At 41.1% G+C, this 20,531-nt stretch overlaps 1 protein-coding gene across 1 annotated transcript in view; it reads left to right on the top strand.

Moving 5' to 3' along the window:
* The window catches only part of MARCHF10 (membrane associated ring-CH-type finger 10), a 194,675-nt gene that overhangs the window by 135,944 nt on the left and 38,200 nt on the right, over positions 1–20,531 (top strand). The window contains 2 exon segments of the mRNA XM_043964422.1: positions 6,860–7,026; positions 9,660–9,769. Coding sequence (XP_043820357.1) covers positions 6,860–7,026; positions 9,660–9,769 — 277 coding nt within the window.

The following is a 20,531-nucleotide window of genomic DNA, read 5'->3' as shown; positions in this document are numbered from 1 at the left end:
TTCCTTTTAATGGGCAGGGGTGGGGTGGGAGAGGAGAGAATTTGGAACTTAAAGTTTTTTACTGTTAAAAATAAATAATACATTTTTAAAATAATGTGAATTCTTGCATCATATCTATATTAGCAAAATTGTGAACAACCAGATTATTAAATTGGTTAATTGACATAATTTTAACTCAGGAATTTTGGTAGTATATACCTACAAAAAGAAGTATTTTTACTGGGTTATTTTCCAGTAGCAAAGGCTCTGATAAATTTATAATCAGTGAGGATGGAGGAACAGGTTTGAGATAGACCCTCCCAAATAGCTACTACCCATACTTTACTTTTAATTAGTAAAAAAATATATAGTACCTCTTCTCTTTTCTCCAGTCTTTATGTAGTATACATCTATTAGCCATTTATTTCCAGACAGAAAAAATAAAATTCATTTGTGAATAAGGAAACTCAGTTATGATGGACCAGAACTAAGAGAATAAGGAAGGGGTCACCCAAAAGAATTTGGATTCACAATGGCTCCTTATTCAGCTTTGCTCCGTTTCAGTCTCTCAATATCAGTAATAGTTCATGCCTAAGTGTTTGCTTTCTACATACTCACCAGGGCTCTCCTCTGTTTTGATAACTAAGCATAGAATAGGAACCATCAAATTACATAAATTAATTCCCATTAAATTACATAAAAGAGTATCCATTCCTAAGAGACTCAAAGCACCCCTGTTCAAAAATACCTCCTCCAACTACTATACTATCTGAAATTCCACCATGAAGGTATTGTTCCTTGGTTATAACAAATGTTTTCTTTTAAAATGTAGATAATACTCATTGGAAAGGTGACAGAGTAAGCTACTGTCATGGGAAATCTCAGCATGAATTAGTTTCTAAAGCTATTTTCTTCCTGACAGGTGAGATCAAGAAACTAAAGGAATGGGAGTTTTAATGAGGTACCAAAAAAAAGGAAGAGGAAAGTAATTATGGATTTTGAGGCAGCTTTGGGGATAGCAGCACTTGGACAGAAAAGTACTGGGGTTCAGGGAGGAGGGACATAGAAAGAGGTGGCTGAGAAGGTACCAAACATTTGCTTCACAGTTTTTCACAGAGATGACTCAGATTCCATTGAGCAGAGGATTATACTTGTGGCTAATATTAATATAACTTTAAGCATATATCAACTGTTGAGCTTTGGATCTCAGTGCTGTTTAGAGGTGTTTCCTCTTTTTAAAATGTTTTGGAATAAGAGATTGGCAAGTTTAAAAAAAGTTGCCTAGAAAGTAGAACAAATATCCCTTGTCCAATATCATCTCATAATGTTTCCTATCCCCTTGTTGTTTGTCCTTCATTCTCAAAGAGAAACATGACATCGAGATGATGTCATGACTTGCAGTGAATTGGATTTTTAAATGAAGGAGGACCATGGAATATATATATATATATATATATATATATATATATATATATATAACCAGGATGACTGGAGATGGCCCTGGATATTTAAGGCAATTGGGGTTAAGTGACTTGCTCAGGGTCACACAGATAGTGTCTGAGGTGCAATTTGAACTCATGTCCTCCCAACTTCAAAGCCAGTGTTCTATCCACTGAGCTACCTAGCTGCCCTGTGTTCCGTCACAAGGTTAAGAAATGGTTCTATTACTAAATGTATATTCCTGACACCTAATCTTAAGTAGGCTCACATGAACAAAATACAACAACAACGTCATGACCCCATCTAGCTCAGTATTCAGTTTATCAGTGAAGGAAGTATTATGGAAGGACCTCATTGATTCAGCCTCCAAAATAAAGAATGAATAGCTTTCAAAAGAAATATCACATACTTTATATGACTATATGGCATGCTTTCAATCACTAAGAATTGAGTGATGCAAATTAAAACATCACTAAGGTTTCATCTCACCATCTGCAAATTTGCAAAGGTGACCAAAAAGTGATACTAGTCAATGTGGTAAGATATACACATCAATATACTGTTAGTAGAGCAGTTTAACTGTTCTGGCAATAATATTGAAATTATGTAAGAAAAGTAGGGGGCAGCTAGGTGGCACAGTGGATAAAGCACCGGCCCTGGATTCAGGAGTACCTGAGTTCAAATCCAGCCTCAGACACTTGACACTTATAGCTGTGTGACCCTGGGCAAGTCACTTAACCCCCATTGCCCCACCAAAAAAAAGAAAAGAAAAGTAGCTAAACTAGCCATAGCCTTTGACACAGAGATCTCACTACTGGGCACATACCCCAGTGATATGAAAGAACCAATATACAGCAAATCAGTCATAAAAGTACTTTGATTGTGGTAACAAGGAACTAGAAGCAAAGTTGGTGCCCATTAACTGGGAAATGGCCAAAGAAATTGTGCTGTGTAAATGTAACCAAATAATTGTGCAGTATGAAATTGCTGCTGTGAGGAATTCAGAGGGGGAACAGGGGAAGGTTTGTATAAATTGACGCAGATGAAATAAGCAGAACCTAAAGAATGTGATTTATAATGAATATAACAATATACATGGACATATCATTAGAAGGAAACCAGAGTCTGAGAACCAGGAAAACCAGTGATGATCCTGGGGAACAGATAATAACACTTATCTCTCTTATCTTAGAGCAGAGATCACTAGGGAAGAATGTTGTGTACCCTTTGGGATGCTGATAGTCCTTCAGGCATTTTGCTTAACTGCTTTTCTTTGTTATAAGGGAGGGTTAAATGCTCGGCAAAAAGATGGAGAGCAGAGATTTAAGAAGAAATGAGAGGACCCGACAACATCTAGGTTTCCTATAATAATTCACTGTGAATTATGGATCCATTCTCCATGAATTTTTCTGGACTTTTTTGAAGGTGTTAATATTCTGAGAGGCAGCTAATAGCATAGTAGATAGAGCACTAGGTCTGGAGTTAGGAGATCTGAGTTCAAATCTGGCTCCAGACATTAGCTATGTGACTCTGGGCAAGTCACTTAAATTGTTTTTCGCCTTAGTTTCCTCTTCTATATAATGTGAATAAAAACACCTACCTCACAAGGTTAAACTGTAAAGATCAAATGAGATAATACCCACTTATCACAGTGCCTGTCACATAGTAGGTCTTACATACGTGCTCGTCCCCCCTCCCCTTCCCTCTCAGCTTAATACACACACATATATACACCCACATATATATGGGCAATGACTTTGTTACCCTTTTACAGTGTAATACTGTGATTGTACCAAACTTATTTCTCTAGCTTCAAGGAATAACCCCTAGATGTAGTCAGCCAGGATTTGTTAACTAAGCCAATTTATCATTCCCTTGGCCATGTCTTTAATGATTTTATGGACCTCTCAGTGTTCATCTTTTTAGGGAAAGTCTTAATCTTCTTAAGTTGATTTTTCATAACTCCCCCCACTAATCCCTTTAGCTTCCTTTCTATGGACTTGGTCTAGTTTCATTATATTTCTTCAGGGACAACAGCCAAAAGCACACACACTGTCCCAGATACACAATAGTTTTATATATTTATACATCCAGAGTATATGATTTTAGAAAATTTTTTTTAAACCCTGATTTGCTGGACTGGTATACTAGCCCCTCCTACCCCTATAGAGCTGAGACATGTGCTCTAGTCCCTAGCTGAAGTACATGTACCTTGATGAGATTACACAGAAACTCCTAATTGCTCCCTATTGATTGATGGGTTTTGTTGAAGATAATTGACAATTGAGTGTCAGAGGGAGGGACTCTTCTGGAATAACATCACCCCCCACCCAAAGCCTCCCCATCCTACCCCATCTATAAGAAGACTTGTAGAAATGGTTCCTCCCTTCTCTTTTGGGTCTCTATTCCAGCACTTTCTCTCCCTTGGACTTCTGGCAAGGGGAAGAAGGGACCTCTTTCCTCCCTCCCCGACAGTGGCCTGAAGTAGGGGCCACTCCTATACCCTCCTTGGCAGGCCTCAAGTCTCTGCCTGCCTTCTTCTGTCTTTCTGTTTTCCTTTCTGAGCACAGGTCAGAGACTAGCAATCCTGAGAGATGGATTTTTCCAGCTTTGGTGGCTATCTAATGAGTTTGAGAATTCCTAGATTCCTGAATTGGGTGCTGGCTGCCCAGCAGATGACAATTTCCCTAACAGCATGCTCCTCAGAGGAGAGTGCCACTGCTCACAGGAGTGCATTAACAAAAACATTAGCGCGAAATATAGAACTTTTCTCCAAAAGTAAATATTACATCATCACATTCCCCTCCTCCCGCAAAGTCCCTTTGTAGAGCAACTTGACCCGTATTTTATATTCATCTCAGATATCCACAAACCAAGTAACTCAGATGGTCCAGTTTTCTTGGCCAATCAGGATATGCCTTTCTTTAGTCCTTCAGCTATAGGTACTTCCTGAAAGTGATGCTTCACAGGAAGGCAAGAGAATATAGCCAGGGACCCTACTTCCTCTCCTGCCAGACCACTTGGGGTGGATGGGAAGAGAGAAGAGAAACCCCTTCTCCCCCCATTGCTGAAAGTCCAAGAAGAGAGAAAGTATTGGAACAAAGTTCCAGAAGATAAGGAAAGAGCTGTTTTTACAAGTTTTCTTAGAGACTATAGAGCGCAGAGATTCCTCTACAAAATTCTTGCCCCCACCTCCATCCCTCAGTAGCCAGTCATCTTCAATGAAACCCAGCAATACCTGGGAACTAATTAGGAATTTGTCTCTTCCCAGCAAGGGGCCACAGCATATGCCCAGCTCCATGAGAGGTGCCCCAGTCTAGTAAATCAAGAGCTCCCCTGATCCCCCTTGCTTGCATATACATATGAGTACTCTCCCCATCAAGGTGGATCCTCACTCATTCATCCTTTAATAGATGGTTAGATGGGATTCTTTTTCCAAAAAAAAAAAAATCATCACCTGGTGACTAGATTTCTGGCTCATGTCTCTTCAATCTTAATTCAGATTACATCCTCAGATGACCAACGTGCAGTCTGTTGCAGAATGCATTTTCAAAGCCTTTCCAGCATTGTAGGGTCATTTTTGAGAACCTAAGGTTACCTTGCATGCCTTGATGAGACACTGGAGTACTTCAGTAAAGGAGAATTTATATAAGGAGAATAATTTTGTCCTTATAACATTCAGGATGTTGGCGGGGGTGGGGCGGGAGGAGAGAAGGTTGGGGGTGGGGAGAGATGGAGAGGAAAGTATAGGGGCAGCCTCCTGGATTACAACAACATATATCAGTGTCTGGTTCCAGGCAGCAACTAATAACTCCATCATCCTGTAGTTATTTTCCCTCAATATGTTACCTTGCATTTCTTCACAGTGAAACATCATCCACCACTTTTCTGTTCACTCACAGAGCTGTACAAAAACTTCCTACAGCAATCACAATCAACCATGTTGCTGCTACCTTTTGTAATCCTGCCCTTTGTACACATACCCCTTTCTGTTGCTTTTGCCAATTGCATGGTTTGATGAGATCCTCAGATCAGCCCACTGGGAATGGTCCATGGCCCTGGAGGAATACTAAGAAGACAGTCGAATTTAAATGTCTGTAGAAAGCATTCTTAACTCTATCAGTTTGTGGATTTAAAAAAATAATTTGATAACTTCCAATAAAATTGGTTTCCTTCATAATCCTATATATTTTATTTTATATATTTAAAAACATTCATCTCATAAGGGCTTCATCAGATTGCCAAAGGGGTCCATCACGCAGAAAAGGTTAAGAACCTCTGACCTACAGGAATTAAAAGTCATGTGTATACCATATATAGTACCTTTGACATGAAACTTTTCTTTTTTTGTGGGGCAATGTGGGTTAAATGACTTGCTCAGGGTCACACAGCTAGTAAATGTCAAGTGTCTGAGGCTGCATTTGAACTCATGTCCTCCTGAATCCAGGGCTGGTGTGTTATCCCCTGAACCACCTAGCTGCCTCTGACGTGAAACTTTTCAAAGAATTTTTGAAAACCTAGATGCATTCAGCCTCATTGGTTCCATTTTATGCATATGTATATTTACTCCATCACATAACAGTTCAGGCATATTTTTCCCCTTTTGGGAATCCATGTAGTTTCTCCCCCAAAGAGGTAGTTATGTAATTATTCTGTGATCTGATCCTTTTTTTAATAGATTCTACTAATTATATGTTGTTCTTATACTGACATACATTGCCAGTATAGATTATCAGCAAATTGGTATTCTATTTTCAGATCCCATGACTGTTTCTTTTTTTTCTTTTTTTTTTTTTTTTTGGTGAGGCAGATGGGGTTAAGTGACTTGCCCAGGGTCACACAGCTAGTAAGTGTCAAGTGTCTGAGGCCGGATTTGAACTCAGGTACTCCTGAATCCAGGGCCGGTGCTTTATCCACTGCGCCATCTAGCTGCCCTCCCATGACTATTTCTTATCTTTGTCATCCTCTGTCCTGTTTTCCTCTCTGTAGATCCAAACTTGCTATGTGATTCATGTAGGTAGTACCCAATCTAATGTCCTCACCACATGATATAAGGTTCCATTTTTCTGTTTTACTTTCAAATAACAGGAAGCAAAGAGCTCTCTTGTGTTTCCTCACCTGCACACTGACTTCCTTGTAATAGGGACTTCTGAACAGTTGAGTCTTAATATCTATCTATCTATCTGGAACTGCAAAGAAGACCATTTGAGAATCCTTAATCACATTATATGTAACTACAAGAGTTTAAGGCAACAATATTCAGAATATCAGAATCTGGGTCTTTGATGGTAAATGCTGGAAACTGGCTAACATGAGGTGGAGAGTAGCAGAGACTCTGTTCTCTCTTCTTATCATCCACACCCTGGGAACCAGCATTTGTGGAAATGGGCAGTTGGGAGAGTGAAGCTGCCTGGTCACATAGGGCTTGTTTTCCGTTTAGTCTTCTGGAGGAGGATTCCGAGGAGGAGGGAGATTTGTGCCGCATCTGTCAGATAGCTGGGGGTTCCCCGACCAACCCGCTGTTGGAGCCCTGTGGCTGCGTGGGAAGCCTGCAGTTTGTTCACCAGGAGTGCCTGAAAAAGTGGCTGAAAGTGAAGATTACATCAGGTAGGTATGAGAGGGAGAGCAGCTGGGGCCCAGCAACAACATATGATGAATACAGAAAGAGCGTGTCATGCTGCCCCATGGTCTTATCAGTGAGCTTACTCTTTCACACTGTACAGACACTCAGGGAAATGATGGTAAAGCCCTCTTTTCCTTGGCTTAGAGTACTGACAGAGATACACAGTCAGACCTGTCCAAATATGTGACATTCTTTACCAAGCTTATGAGAAAAGGGGGACTTCTTAAAAGTCTTGGAATCAAGTGTCGCTGCTAGCATCCATCTTTACTGTTTAGTGACACACAAGCCCAAGATACCCCAAAATAGAATGGACTGCAGCAGTACGGATGGGATTCCCAGTCACTAGAGGCTCCATTACTATTTGCTGAGGTTGGTGAAGGGCCACATGGAAGACGGGAAGGGTCATCTCGGGCCACCCACTCTGGAATTCCCTTCTGTTGCTAAGATTATAACTCTGGGGCAGCTAGGTGGGCACAGTGTATAAAGTGCTGGAACTGGAGTCAGAAAGACTCTGGCCTCAGATACTTGTTAGCTGTATGACCCTGGGCAAGTCGTTTAACCCTGTTTGCCTCAGTTTCCTCATCTATAAAATGAGCTGGAGAAGGAAATGGCAAACTAGTATCTTTTCCAAGAGAACCTCAAACAGGGTCAAAAAGAGTCAGACATGACTGAAAAATGACTAAACATCAAAATTCTAACTTCTAAAATGTATTTTATTCTATTCATTATTTTAACAAGTAGGGGGGCAGCTAGGTGGCTCAGTGGATAGAGCACCGGCCCTGGAGTCAGGAGTACCTGAGTTCAAATCTGGCCTCGGACACTTAACACTTACTAGCTGTGTGACCCTGGGAAAGTCACTTAACCCCAATTGCCTCACTAAAAAAACCAACCAAACAAACAAAAATAAGTAGGGCCCACAAACTTCACATAGAATTATTATGCTAAGTGATATAGCAATATAAGAAAGATAACTCATACAAATGAGATACTGGGTTATTAAAGTAGCCCTTAATTGTATATTTTTAGAGATATATGTGTTTATTTGTAGACATAGATGCACAATATATTCATATGAAAACATATATAGGGCACATTAGTAAAGTGTCACAGTAGGTTATGGGTGATAATGGGACAGGGTTGGCCAGGATGGGTCAAAATAGGAGTCCAAATGCAGTTAGGATTGAATAGACACAACAGGTCTAGCTAAGTAAGGGGTCAGCTGGGGCCAGGAAAAGCAGGCAGGGACCAGAGTCCCAGGTACTCAGGGCTAAAAGTCTGGGAAGGAAGCAAGAGTTGGCAAAAAATCCACAGAGCAGACAGGCCAGAACCTTGAGCCTACTATAGGAGGCTTGGACCTGTGCCAAAATGTGGGCTCATATTTCTGCTGGGCATGGGCAGAGGTCCTGAACCCATGAGACAGGCTGACAAATTAATCCTTTTCCTGATTGAAGTGGGGCCTGAGAAGCTAGGGATTAGCTCACAGGAAGTAGTGATGAGATGATAAAGATCCCTCCTCTCTGATGCTTGCTTATGAGTTGGAAATACAGAAAGGCTTAAGGACCCAGGGCAGATGACCTCTGAGTGGATAAAATTTATTATATAGGAATAACTACATATGCACGTATAATTATTCATGTTCTATCTGAAAACTTAAATCTCAGTGTATTTTTGAAGGAAATATTTATTGAATTGAATTTTTTAGGAGTGAAAAGAGATTTTCTGCTAAAGTAAAAAATATCTACTTTGCTAAACAACAGTTCTCTAAGTCAGGGCTCCTGAAACTTTTTCTACCAATGACCCCTTCTCACCAGAGAAATTTGTATATGACCTCAGGTATGTAGGTACACAAAATAGGTATATATAACCTTTGACTGTTGCCAAATTTTTGTGACCCCCACATTTAGTTACGCAACCCCATATGGGGTTGTGACCCACAGTTTAAGAAACTTTGTTCTAAGTGATTGAATTCTGACTGAGAAAAATCCCACAATAAGAATCAAGCTCTGCTCCTTTGAAACAATCAAGTCAAGCAAGGACTTGGCTTAGAAAGGATCTGTAGAAGCAGTTGTAAGAAGAGCGCTAATCCGGTATACTAGAATATCATATATGTGTATACATGTGCATGTGTGTGCACTTACACATGTCATATCTATACACACACGTGTGTGTAGAGTATAGTGACTATGCCATCCAAGAGCTGGAAGACGTGTATATATGTGTGTGTGCATCTGTGTACATTTATATGTACGTATGTTTATACCTCTGTATCTATATGACTTACCAGCTCAGATCCTTCTGAGTAATAACCATGCCTGTGTATGTACCCTTTTGCTCAGGAAAGGTCACATACTCCTTCCTCAATCCTAAATAGACTTTTAAAAAAATTTATTTGGACCCCAAACTTAAAATTGTGATCATCTCCCTCATGATAGAGGAAGTAAGCAGATCTCAGTTCAAGGTTAGCAAACTTGTATAGAAATCAGCTTTAAAGTAAAGCTTTGCTGCAGCACCAAATAATAGTCTGCATGTCCTCCCTAAATATCATCTACCCAAATCAAGCATGCACATAATTCTTTCCACAGTCACTGGCAACATATGATACTCTATCTAATTTCAGGTGCTGAACTAGGGGCAGTGAAGACCTGTGAAATGTGTAAGCAGGGCCTGATAGTTGACCTGGATGATTTTAATGTGAATGACTACTACAGAAAGCATCAACAGTCTCGGGTAAGTTGGCTCCCTGGTCACCTCATGACCCGTCATTCTATGGTGGCCCTTTAGGTTTGTGATATCATTATGTATTAATGACCTGGTACCACACACTGAAGCCAACTGAATTTCAAGGCAGATATCTGCTGACTTGCCCAATTTCAGGAAGCTCCAAAGGCCTATTCATGATAGGAGCCTGTGAATTTTGGTTCATGTCACATCTTTTCACCTTGAAGCAAAGGCCTATACTTTAGCCTGGAGAGATGGGGAGCTGGCATATTCCCTCATCTCTCTGAGCTAAAATGGAATAAAGAAGAAGAAACTTGTGTCTTGCTTGACACACAGAGATTCCAAGAGGATTGACTGAATTGTAGAATGCACGCCCAACTTCTTACAGGAAATGATAAAAAATATAAGGTAGTCCATTGGCCAGTCAATGTGCATTTATTAACCATCTGCTATGTGCCAGGCACTGTGCTAGTGGCAGTAGAAATAAAAGAGATTAAGGCCTGGAAGTAGATAATACTCATTTTGGAATTAATTTTTTGGGCAATAAGGAACCATTGACTGAATTAACAGTTCTGGGGTACTTTAGTGGCAATTCTGAAGGTCAATTCATCTTCATTATGTGAAAGGCTTATTCCGAGCACGTAGTTAACCCACTAACTATGAGGCATGTAGCAACTCAATGAACTCGATGAACATGAACAATCACCAATGTCATCATCATTTAGCACTGACCTCCCTCACAAAATAATTATAAGTAACAAAAATACAATTTCAATGTTAATTGGAATCCAGCCTGCAAAGCATTTCAAATTTTATATCAGTGACTTCCAATGAAAACTTTTTTTTTTTAACAAAAACAAATGAGAATCAAAATGATGTGTAACTTTGGGAAGTAGGTTTTTTAAAAAATCCTCAGGCCTGGGAGCAGCTAGGTGGTGCAGTGAATAAAGCACCAGCCCTCAATTCAGGAGGACCTGAGTTCAAATCCAGCCTCAGACACTTGACACTTACTAGCTGTGTGACCCTGGGCAAGTCACTTGACCTTCATTGCCCCGCTCCCCTCCCAAAATCCTCAGGCCTATACAGATATTATCGAGAGCCTTCCAAATAATTCCAATGACTGATGTTTATGGAATGTGTTAAAGTTTACAAAGTATTTTGTCATTTGATCCTCACAACTCTGTGAAGCAGTTACTATAGGCCTTATTATCAAAACTATTCTCTAGATAAGGAAACTGAGGCCTGGAAATGTTAAATGACTTGTCGATGACCACATAGCTCATAAATGTCAGAGGTGGAATTGAAATCCAGGCCTTCCTAACTGATAGTATTTGCTCTCCTTTGCCATATCGCCTCTCAAATGACCACTGGAACTACCTCTTCAAGATAGACTTAGAGAGGGGGCAGCTAGGTGGCGCATTGGATAAAGCACTGACCCTGGATTCAGGAGGACCTGAGTTCAAGTCTAGCCTCAGACACTTGACACTTACTAGTTGTGTGACCCTGGGCAAGTCACTTAACCCCAATTCCCCACCAAAAAAAAAAAAATAATAATAAGACTTAGAGAACTACCATGATACCAGAGCTTAATTAAGCATTTCAATTAAAAATTCAAATCAACCAGAATTTTTGAGCAACTATCTTATTTAATAAATCTCTGAATATGACTGTGATGCAAGACATAAAGCAAGAAGGCATATGCTCAGGTAAAACTTACCTGATGTGGAGGTTGTCCTAGTAGAGTTCAAATGGAAGAGGAATTCTCTATAGATAGTAAGGTCTATCAGATGCTACTATTTATAGTGTGAGAGTTGGAATAACGCTCCCTGCTAGGAGAAACATTGTGAGCTCTGAGGGAAGCCATGTGGCTTTAGTGTCAGGAAGTGATGTTGACTTGTGGGTCCTATTGCTCAAAGTTGTCAGCCAATTAGCTTGGGGCTGTGTGTGTGTGTGGATAGCCCTGTTTCCAGTTTTGAGGGAGGTTTCAGGAGGAAGCCTGGGAGGAGGGCTCTCTCTCTTTTGCCCAGGACCTTGTGTGGAGTGGAGCAGAGATGCTGGCTCCCTTAGATAGATAGATGAAGGCATTTTGGCCTCTTTCTCTCTCCTCACCAAATTCTTATGCTTTTGGCAGGGGTGGGGGGGGAGACAATGAGGGTTAAGTGACTTGCCCAGGGTCACACAGCTAATATGTGTCAAGTGTCTGAGGCTGGATTTGAGCTCAGGTCCTCCTGACTCTAGGGCCAGTGCTTTATCCACTGAGCCACCTAGCTGCTCCCTTATGCTTTTAAATAAATTCTAAGAAGTCTAAACTCTTGCTAAAGCTTCTAATTTATGGCAACCACTCATTATATTTTTAGAAAGTCTAGCTAGAATTTTAGCCCCTTACAGATGGCAAACCTTACAATAGATTACGTTGTGCTGATTGCATTAAACCCTGGACCACTGCAGTGCTTCCTAAACAAGATCCATAATTAGTTCAACAATATTTAACCAGACGAACCATTCCAGTAGTGTAGCTAGGTGGCACACTGGATAGAATGCCAGACCAGGCGTCAGACATCTTCCTGAGCTCAAATCTGGCTTCAGACACTAAGTGTGTGACCCTGGGCAAGTCCCTTAACCCTGTTTGCCTCAGTTTCCTCAACTGTGAAAGGAGCAGAAGAAGGAAAGGGCAAACCACCCCATTATCTTTGCCAAGAAAACCTCAAATGGGGTCACAAAGAGTTGGAAACGACTGAACAACAACACCATGCCAGAAAAACCAAGTGGATAAAGACTCTCAATTGTCCCAGTGATGGCATGCAATTGGATGAACAACCCACAGTACATAACTCTGGCAAGACCACAAATAGACAATGGGACTGGGCCTAGAATTGAGTGGGAGGAGGAAAATAATTGCACTTGAGAGATCACATGGTGCTTTCCATCCCTCTGTGGCTTTCCCTGAAACAAAACTTTTTAACATCCATGTTCTTGTGTTCTACAGATCTGAGTTATGGAATAGCAGTATCTGAAGAATTAAGATTATAGGTTACCCAAAAAGCAGTAGAGAGGCCTGTGGAACTGAAGTGGGCTGTAGCACATTACTCATGAAGAACAGTGTATAAATGACATCAGAAGAAATGTCTGACTGAAAAAGGAAGTGAGCTAGTTAGGGACTGAGAGCAAGGGAAAGCCGAGACAGCCCTGCACTACACTGCCATTTGTTTGTTATCAAGAGGGACAGAACTGGGGGCAGCTAGGTGGTGCAGTGGATAGAGCACCAACCCTGGATTCAGGAGGACCTGAGTTCAAATCTGGCCTCAGACACTTAACACTTAATAGCTGTGTGACCCTGGGCAAGTCACTTAACCCCAATTGCCTTGCAAAAAAAGAGGGACTCAACTGGGGGGCAGAGCCTAGATGGCGGAGGAAAGACAATAAGTGCTCTAAGCTCCTGACACAATCACTCAAAAAAACTCCAAATAATGCCATAAAACATTTCCTGGAGCAGCAGAATCCACAAAAGGGTGGGCTAAGACCATTTTCCAGCCAAAGACAGCTTAGAAGTTTGGCAGGAGGGGTCTGCCGTAGCAGGGTGAAAGCGGAGCCCAACTCTGCAACCATGCTGACACAGATCCAGCCCCAGGCTGCACCAGAGAAAGAGACATCCGGAGCCTCTGAATCAGCTACAGCTGTGGCTAACTCAGCTCACAGGCTGGTGAGAGGCAGTTGGCCAGAGGGTAAATGGGGGGAAGATTATCGGGGTCTCTACTGGCACTGTGGTGGAACTCTGACGTTTTGTTCGAGCTCATATACAGGACACTGTCTTGGGTGGCAGTCCCAGGTGTGGAGGGGTGCAGGCAGACCCTCCCTTGCAACCAAAGTGAACCAGATTTGTTTCCAGGTTAACCAGCAAGCAGCCTGTGGTTACTTACAGACCAGGACATAGGCCAGGTAAGCTGAAAATGTGCCTCTCCTTAAATCTTACCACCTGGGATCCCCTGAAGCTTTGGATAGTGCGTTCTAGAGGCAATGACCCACTTTAAGAAGGAATCATATAGGTCAGCTAGGTGGTGCAGTGGATAGAGAACTGGCCCAGGATTCAAGAGGACCTGAGTTCAAATCTGAGCTCAGACATATGACACTTACTAACTGTGTGACCCTGGGCGAGTCACTTAACCCTCATTGCCCTGAAGAAGAAAAAAAAGAAGAAGAAGAAGAAGGAATCATATCACCTTGGACCCCCTGAAGCTCAGGACAGTGCATCCAGGAAGCTGTGCCCCACTTTAAGAAGGAGTCAAAAGTCAAGAAATAGACTGGCAAGATGAGCAGGCAGAAAAAGGTGTGGACCATAGAAAGTTTCTTTAGCGACATGGAAGATCAAGGTACACCCTCAGAAGAAGATAGCAATGTCAGGGCTCCTACATCCAAAACTTACAAGAAAAATATGAATTGGCCTCAAGCCAAAGAAGCGCTCAAAAAGGAGTTTGAATAGAAAGAGAGGTAGAGGAAAAAATGAGAGTGATACAGGAAAGTCATGAAAAAAAGTAAACAGCTTGAAAAGAGGGACAGAATTAGCCTGCCATGATATTGCATAGAACCCATGTGTCTACTTTACTGGATGAGTCGTTTAAGTATCAGCAGGAAGAGATTGGTGGTAAGTTCCTCCCTTTAGAGGGAGGGTCTACATCGAGATCATAACTCTATACCCTATGATCCTAATCCCATATCAGAGGGTGAAGATATCATACACATCTATTACTAGTCAATATGAGAGTCCCATTACCCTCCTGCCCAAACCCCCACCCTACCAAAAGGCTTATTGAAAACAGAGGGGCAGCTACATGGCACAGTGGATAGAGCACTGGCCCTGGATTCAGGAGGACCTGAATTCAAATCCGGCTTCAGACACTTTACACACTTACTAGCTGTGTGACCCTGGGCAAGTCACTTAACCCCAATTGCCTCACCAAAAAAAGAAAAAGAAAAAGAAAACAAAACAAAACAAACAGAACTCTTAGACCATAGTGAGGAAATGAATACTATTCAATATTTTTTAGATTTAAAATTATGCCTCTAGATGATGCAGGGGAATAGAGTGTTGGTCCTGGAGACTGGAAGACCTGAGTTCAGATCTGACCTCAGACACTAGCAATGTGTCCCTGGGCAAGTCACTTAAATTATCTGTCTCTGTTTCCTCAACTGTAAAATGGAAATAATAATAATAATAATAATAACATCTACCACTTGGTGTTTTTGTGAGGATCAAATGAGAATAATACCTGTAAAGTACTTCGCACAGTACCTGGTATATCATAGGTACTTACTAAATGCTTGTTCCCTTCCCTGAACCAGATGTGGCCAACTAGCTGCCCCAGAGCTTCATTTTGAACACTTGAAACAAGGCTGATAAAATGAAATCACCAGTTAGCTTCCCTGTTTTGCAGTTTCTACCTGCACAACATCTCTCACATGCCACCACCCCTTCTCTTTACTCGCACAAGCATCCCCTCAGCTCGTGTCATCTTCATCACTTTCCACTGGTCTCCTGCCTCAAGTCCTTTCCCCACTACAGATGATCCTTCCCGTAGCCACCAAAGTAATCTGCCTCAAGTACAGACCTGACTGTGTCACGTCCCTACTTAATAAACTCCAGTGACTCCCCATTGCCTCAATGATAAAATATAAAAATCCTCTGCTTGTCATTAAAAGCCCTTTACAACCTGACCCCAACCTTTCCTTCCAGCCTCGTTACACATTGTTCCCCTTCCTGTACTCTATGGTCCAACTATACTGTCCTCGCTGTTCCTCGTGCACATCATCCTACTTCCCATCTCTGTGCCTGTAATACAGTCCCTCCTCACAGAGCCTCTCCCTTCCTTCAGGATGGAGTCAAGCACCATCTTCTAGAAGAGGCTTTTTGTTATTCCCAACTAGTGCCCTCCTTCCCTAATGTTGGCAAATTAATTCAGTACTCTGCATATTCCTGAATTAGTGAAGGCATCTTTATATTTGTGTACACAAGGAGAAAAATGGACTGTGACATGCAATTCATTGATCAACAAGCGTTTATTATACTCTGTGTGCCAGGTGTCATGCCAAGCTCCTGTCATACAAAGAAAGAGTAAAAACAGTCCCTAAATTCAAGGGATTTACATTGTAATGGGGGAAATAATGCATACAAATCATGACACACAAGATAACTACAGAGTAGATGGAAGGTGACCTTAGAGGAGATGACACTTATCAGCTAGGTTGGGAAGAGAAGCTGGCAATGCTTCCTGAAGGAGGTTAACATGAGCTGAGTGAAAGAGGTCTCATAGCTATATTCTCTAACCAAGTGGAGTAAAGCTGACCAAGTTATTCTTAAATAGGGGTCCCCTAAGGGGTCTGTGGATATATTTCCAGTAATCCATGAACTTGGAAGGAAAAAAATTTATATCTTTATTTTCACCAACCTCTAATTGAAAGTTAACATTTCCAACCTGGAAAGACTTACATGAACTGATGCAGAGTGAAGTGAGCAGAACCAGGACAACATTGTACATAGTAACAGCAACATTGTGTGATGATCAACTGTGATAGACTTAGCTCTTCTCAGCAATACAATGATCTAAGACAATTATAAAAGACTCATGATGGAAAATGCTCTCCACATCCAGATAAAGAACTATGGAATCTGAATGCAGTTCAAGGCATACTATTTTCACTTTCTTTGTTTTTTTTCTTTCTTGTGACTTTTCCCTATTATTCTAATTCTTCTCTCACAACACGACTAATATGGAAATCTGTTTAACATGATTGTACATAAATAACCTATATCAGATGATTGCTTGCTGTCTTGGAGAGGAGGAAGGGAAGGGAAGGGAGGGAGGGAGGGAGGGAGAAAAAATTGGAACTCAAAATATTACAAAAATGAATACTGAAAACTATCTTTAGATGTATTTGGAAAAAATGCAATTAAGGAAAAGCAAAAGGGAGGAAGGAAGGAAGGAAAAAAGGAAGGAAGGAAGGAAGGAAGGAAGGAAGGAAGGAAGGAAGGAAGGAAGGAAGGAAGGAAGGAAGGAAGGAAGGAAGGAAGGAAGGAAGGAAGGAAGGAAGGAAGGAAGGAAGGAAGGAAGGAAGGAAGGAAGGAAGGAGGGAAGGAGGGAGGGAGGGAGGGAGGGAGGGAGGGAAGGAAGGAAGGAAGGAAGGAAGGAAGGAAGGAAGGAAGGAAGGAAGGAAGGAAGGAAGGAAGGAAGGAAGGAAGGAAGGAAGGAAAAAAGGAAGGAAGGAAGGAAGGAAGGAAGGAAGGAAGGAAGGAAGGAAGGAAGGAAGGAAGGAAGGAAAAAAGGAAGGAAGGAAGGAAGGAAGGAAAAAAGGAAGGAAGGAAGGAAGGAAAAAAGGAAGGAAGGAAGAAAGGAAGGAAGGGAAAAGAGGAAAGAAGTATGAAAGAAAAAGAAATTGAACATTTCCTTCAATTATGAATGTAGTCAACAAATCACAGTACTATTAGCCTTCTCCAGACTGCAAGAAGGATGACACTAGGAAGGTTCAGAATCCTTTCTCTAGAAGCACAACAACAACAAAAAGCAAGCCTAGGGTCCTGATTCCACATTCTCTACTTTTTGAGCACAAGAAAAATCATCTCAGATATTAGGTCCTTCTTCACAATGTCTAAGTATGAGACTGCTAACATCCTTAGCTGCAGATAGGCCAAGGACCTCTAAAAGAATTGAGAGAATAAAGATGTAGCTGCTCCATGGAGGGCACAAAAGAAGTAGTAACATCCAAAACTAAGACAATGATAATAAGAGACACAAGGATGCAGCCCAAGGCTCAACCTCCGAGTTTACCAAGGCTTAGCCCATTACCCTCACAAGTGGACAGACTCTCTCCTCCTTCAGAATCATCATGCTTCCCATCAACTCTATTTGTATTCAATTAATGCCATAATTCAGGTTGCTGGGGGATTTAAGGATGTAGGTACAGTGATGCTTTCCTATTTGGGGCGTGGATCTCTCTCTCATTAACCAGGACATAATCTGTCTAATCTATGTGATCTTCACAAGTATGGAACAAGTGGAACTGACCCATTTCTATTCAAGGTTCGTCATTTGGGCAAATATAGGTCTCTAACAATTTGGTGAGTGGCAGTAACAAATGTGTTCTTGGTTCAAGGTCCCAAACTTCTCTTGTAGCTAGAAAGCAACCTTGGGCATCCTCCTTTCTCTAGAGTGACAATTTCTTTTCATTAACAGGTGATCCATCCACCTCTGATCTTGTGAACTCAAAGGTTAAAAAGACCCAGGCAGAGGTGATAATAGGACTAATGAATGGCTCCTTAGAAATGAGGCAGCATTGAAGCAGGAGGTGCAAATTCCCATGGAAAGGTCTTGACACTTCACTGCAGGCCCTTCCTTCGGGGTATCAGGGAGATCTTATGCTAACAGACTTCCTTTTTTTCTTTTTCTTTTCTCCGGGGCAATGAGGGTTAAGTGACTTGCCCAAGGTCACACAACTAGTAAGTGTCAAGGGTCTGAGGCCGAATTTGAACTCAGGTCCTCCTGATTCCAGGGCTGGTGCTTTATCCACTGTGCCACCTAGCTGCCCCCTAAGAGACTTTCACCTGGACCCAGTCACCAGAGTGGATAAGATGACAGAGTTCCTTTGGTTATCTGAGCAAAACATCTTGTACCTGAAATACGGAAGACGTTGTCATTTCATTAGTCCCATGCAATCATTCAAGACGTCATCAGCAACTTGTAGGTCAGAGAGAGAACTGCCTCTTAACATTTTACATGGAACAAATCCAGTTTTTCTTTGGGTAGTAAATGTTACACTTGTGAAGACTATGAATAAAACATCCAGTCATTTAAGTCCATTTTTCAGTAAAAATTGTAGCTGTCTTATTAAATTTCTCTTTTTTCATTCCACCACTCCTGGAGACTCAGGGTGATATGGTTGATAAAAATGTTGCAGGATTTGCATTGTCTTTCTGATTTCTTTGTCAATTTGTTCTGTAAACTGGGTATTTTTGCTTATAGTGAAAAGGGTATTAAATCTAGGAATTCATTCTCTTAAGAGTTGCTGTCTGTAAAAGGATTCTGCTTTCATACAAGGATGGGCTTCCACACATCCTGCATACCTACATACCACATTACTCTGTAGTAATAACATTTAGGCACTTGAATAAATTTGTATATTTATAAAAGGTCATCAAAATGGCAGGGAGCAATTCTTTTCATTCTTATGCATTTTCCCACATTACGGGCTTGACAAATAGGGCAGCTCATGTACTACTATTTAGCCATTTGGGAGAAAATGGAGCAAATCAATTTTTCTAACTCTTCTGATAATCCACCTTTTCCTCATGTGTGCCATGTTTTGGTGCATGTGAGCAACATATAAGTGTATCTCCTCAGGCACAACTATCTACCACAGATGCTCAAGGTATAAAAGATATGCCAGTCTCCAAATGCTTTTCTCAATTTCTTGGGCTTGATCTTTTTAAATTTTTTTTTATTTTAAAAATACAATTTAATGATTTAGATAAACAAAATATTAATCATTTTGTTCTATTGATTAGCTTATAGAAGTAGATTGTATGGTCTTGGTAAACTTGATGACCTTTCCATGTTCATTACTAGTCAAGCCACACGTGTTAATTTTGCCTGTTCTCCATTAAGAATGCCAATCAGGGGGGCGGCTAGGTGGCGCAGTGGATAAAGCACCGGCCCTGGATTCAGGAGTTCCTGAGTTCAAATCCGGCCTCAGACACTTGACACTTACTAGCTGTGTGACCCTGGGCAAGTCACTTAACCCCCATTGCCCTGCAAAAACAAAACAAAACAAAAAAGAATGCCAATCAGTCCTCTCTAGCATAGTAAAATGCTAGATCACTGGCATTTTCTTTTCTTTTTTAAAAAAATTTATTTATTTAAGTTTTCAACATTTCTTTAGATAAGATTTCCAATTTCAATTTTTTCTCCCTCCCTCCCCTCCCCCCCTTAGACAGCAGGTAATCTGATATAGGTTATATATATATATATATAAAACATTAAACATTTCTGTATTAGTCATGTTATACGAGAAGAATCAGAGCAAAAATGAAAAACCTCAAAAAAGAAAAACAACAGCACCAAAAACAAAAGAAATACTATGGTCCAATCAGGGTCCATATTCCACAGTTAGTTTGTTTTTCTGGATTTGGAGAGCCTTTTCCATCATGAGTCCTTTGGAACTTTCTTGTACTGTTGGATTGGTGAGAAGAATCTAGTCTATCACAGTTGATCAACACACAGTGTTGATGATACTATGCACAATGTTCTCCTGGTTCTGCTCATCTCACTCATCATTTCTTGGGCTTGATCTTAAAGGATAGCAACATCCCCAAGTATCACCTAGGAAATATTGGTTCTAGGATGAAAGGAACACAAAGAAAGGTTTGGCCTTTAGGGGAAAAGGACATATTCTACACTTTACTTGATAGGCTTCTCTCATGAGGCAAGTTATATAGTGAGGTTGGCCAGGACCCTATCTAGGGTATTTAGAAGAAAAATTATTCCACCTCTGTGCCTACATCATAGGGAATTCAGAGAGCGTAGTGGTAGTGAACTTACCATCCTTCACTCGTCAGAAGATTTTATTCTAAGAAGGAGAAAAGGGCATTGTTGTAACTTCTGTGTGGTCTGGGGCTAAAAGTCACAGACTCTGACCTTCCTTAGGTATGTAGAGACAAGATTTCCTTAACTCTGATCCTGGATAAAGGTTACAAATCTTTTTTGGAACAACTGATTTATGCATTGTA

This window comes from Dromiciops gliroides, chromosome 4, assembly GCF_019393635.1.
Source record: "Dromiciops gliroides isolate mDroGli1 chromosome 4, mDroGli1.pri, whole genome shotgun sequence".
Taxonomy (NCBI): Eukaryota; Metazoa; Chordata; class Mammalia; order Microbiotheria; family Microbiotheriidae; genus Dromiciops; species Dromiciops gliroides.
The sequence above is the reverse complement of the archived record's forward strand: the minus strand, read 5'-3'. Positions and strand labels throughout refer to the sequence as shown.